Source organism: Azolla caroliniana, unplaced genomic scaffold (genome assembly GCF_043228905.1).
Source record: "Azolla caroliniana isolate FFs.n. ecotype wild unplaced genomic scaffold, voAzoCaro1.0.p SCAF_1044, whole genome shotgun sequence".
Classification (NCBI taxonomy): Eukaryota; Viridiplantae; Streptophyta; class Polypodiopsida; order Salviniales; family Salviniaceae; genus Azolla; species Azolla caroliniana.
Window position 1 is genome coordinate 9,842 of NW_028231479.1, and position 2,828 is coordinate 12,669.

Here is a 2,828-nt window from a genome sequence, read left to right on the forward strand (position 1 = left end):
CTATAAAACCAAAGGCCAGAATGAACATATCACTGTGCTATATGAAAACAAAGGTTCCAAGTAGTGTATAACTTGCTATGAAAACAAAGACCATAAGGAACATAACTTTATAGTGAGTGATTGGGGGGTTGGATGGGCAAAATATGGTAAAGACTCAAGAGAGGAGGAAGCTTTTTGTTACTCAAAACAAAACCAAAAAGGACAAGGAAACCTAAGAGTTTAAATGCCCCACCCCACCCCACCCCACCCAAGAGAGAGACAGAGACAGAGACACAGAGACAGAGACAGAAAGACAAGAGAGTGAGTGAGGTGGCCATGGCAGGGTGGCACCAGAGAAGCAAACACCAAACTCACAAAAGAGAGAGAGAAATTGAAAAGAAAAGAGAGAATGGAAGCAGGACATAATCAGAGAAGCAAATTTCTTTGATTTATATACATACATACATACATACATACATACATACATACAATGATACATACATACATACATACATACATACATACATACATACATACATACATACACACATACATACATACATGCATAGAGACATAGAGATAGAATGTATATACATATGTATGTATGTATGTATACATTACATACATCACATACATACATACATACATAGAGATAGAATGTATATATGTATTATGATTTATGTATATATGTATGTATTCTGTATACATGCATGCATGCATGCATACATAGAGATTGAATGTATATATGTACATATGTGTTTTGTATACATACATCCATGCATGCATGCATGCATACATACATACATTTTCTTCATGAAGAAGCTTACAGAAGCAGCAAAAGAAGGCTCTCTCTCTTACATCACATACATACATACATACATAGAGATAGAATGTATATATGTATTATGATTTATGTATATATGTATGTATTCTGTATACATGCATGCATGCATGCATACATAGAGATTGAATGTATATATGTATGTGTTTTGTATACATACATCCATGCATGCATGCATGCATACATACATACATACATACATACATACATTTTCTTCATGAAGAAGCTTACAGAAGCAGCAAAAGAAGGCTCTCTCTCTTTGTATTTGTATTTTGTATTTTGTATTGTACTCATCTTCCTCTGATCATGAATTTACATCTATATTTATGACTTCAGCTCAAGGCCACACAAAAACCACACATACATTCTAAAACAGACTAATCTGCCTCTCTCTCTCTCTCTCTCTCTCTTTCTCTGATTCTAATGTTAATCATATTTGCTTCTTCATTTCCAATGATAACAGAGCACTCTGCAAACAGATCAAAGTATGGTAAACAGAGAGCTTCTATTGGTACCCTGCAGACCCTATTGAGCTTTTCCTCTTTTTGTTTTGATTCAGCTATGGATTCTGTAGGGGTTATACAGGGATACTGGAAGAACATATAAATATACAGAAAGATTGAAAGAGAGAGAGAGACAGAGAGAAAGATATGGACAGAAAATCTAGTAGTGGGGGAGCTTCTTCCCCTGTTCAATTGCCATCATTACCTGCAAATCCTTCCATAACCATACCTGCATTGCCCTCTGATCCTTCCATAACTCTACCAGCCCTCCCACCTTACCCTAGATCTCTCCCAAGAAACCACCCCAATATGACTGTCAATCTGCCCAATTCCTCCAACAATTCCTCCCTCGGCAATGGCGATCCTTCTGGCTATGCAGGGAACAGAGCAAGCGGCCATGGTGCAGCATCTTCACACCTAACCCTAATCTCTGTCCTGGGTGTCCTTGTCACTGTCACGGCCCTCACCCTGGTTTCATTGCTTGTGTTCCTCATCAGGAGGCAGAGGAAGCAATTGGCGAAGAATGTGGAAGCGCCTCATGGTTACATCAATCACAAGGATGTCCTTCAAAGCCCTAAGAACCCACTCAGGAAATGGCTCAGAGGTCAGTCTCTCCCCTATAAATCTGGGCCATTGGGGATTAGCGAATTAGTTTTGAGTAATCAGGAGTTTTAGGATCTGAGGTCTCGTATAGTAATGTTGTAGGGATTGTGTATTAAGGTTTAGGGTCAGGTTTTAGGTCTTATGGAGTAGCATTTAGGGTTTAATTGTATAGCTTCTGGATTTAGTACAAGGTTTTAGGAGCTTAAGGTTTAAGTACCAGATATTTTTTTGCGGTATAGGGTTTATAGTGCTAGGGTATATGGATGACCATTTTCGAATCAAGCTAGGGTTTATAGTTCTAGGGTATATGGATAACCATTTTCGAATCAAGTTAGGGTTTATAGTGCTAGGGTATGTGGATAACCATTTACGAATCAAGCTAGGGTTTATAGTTCTAGGGTATATGGATAACCATTTTCGAATCAAGCTAGGGTTTATAGTGCTAGGGTATATGGATAACCATTTACCAATCAAGCTAGGGTTTATAGTTCTAGGGTCTATGGATAACCATTTTCGAATCAAGCTAGGGTTTATAGTGCTGGATTTCTGGTTCCAATCGAAGAATTGGGTCATTGATGCTCTGTTTTTTGTCACAGATTCGACTACATTCCGGCGATTCAGCTACTCGGAGATCCAGAAATCTACTGATAATTTCAGCACTATCATAGGGAAGGGGGGCTTTGGAACTGTATACAAAGCTCACTTTGCGGATGGCCTTGTCGCGGCTGTGAAGAGAATGTACAGGGTTTCGAGGCAAAGAGAGAAGGAGTTCTGCAAAGAGATGGAGTTTCTCGGTCGCCTCCATCACCGGCATCTTGTAACGTTGCGAGGATTCTGCATCACCAAGACTGAGAGGTACCAAGGCTATTAACCTACAAGAAGAAAGCTTTTTATTATGGGTT

General features: G+C 39.1%; 1 protein-coding gene across 1 annotated transcript; it reads left to right on the forward strand.

Moving 5' to 3' along the window:
• Positions 1-1,429: 1,429 nt before the first annotated feature.
• LOC147847427 (putative receptor-like protein kinase At1g49730) lies at positions 1,430-2,797 on the forward strand. The gene is made up of 2 exons (XM_087339210.1): positions 1,430-1,927; positions 2,523-2,797. Exons 1-2 carry the CDS (start codon positions 1,471-1,473, stop codon positions 2,795-2,797), a joined length of 732 nt encoding a protein of 243 aa, XP_087195336.1. The 5' UTR covers positions 1,430-1,470.
• The last annotated feature ends 31 nt before the right edge of the window (positions 2,798-2,828 follow it).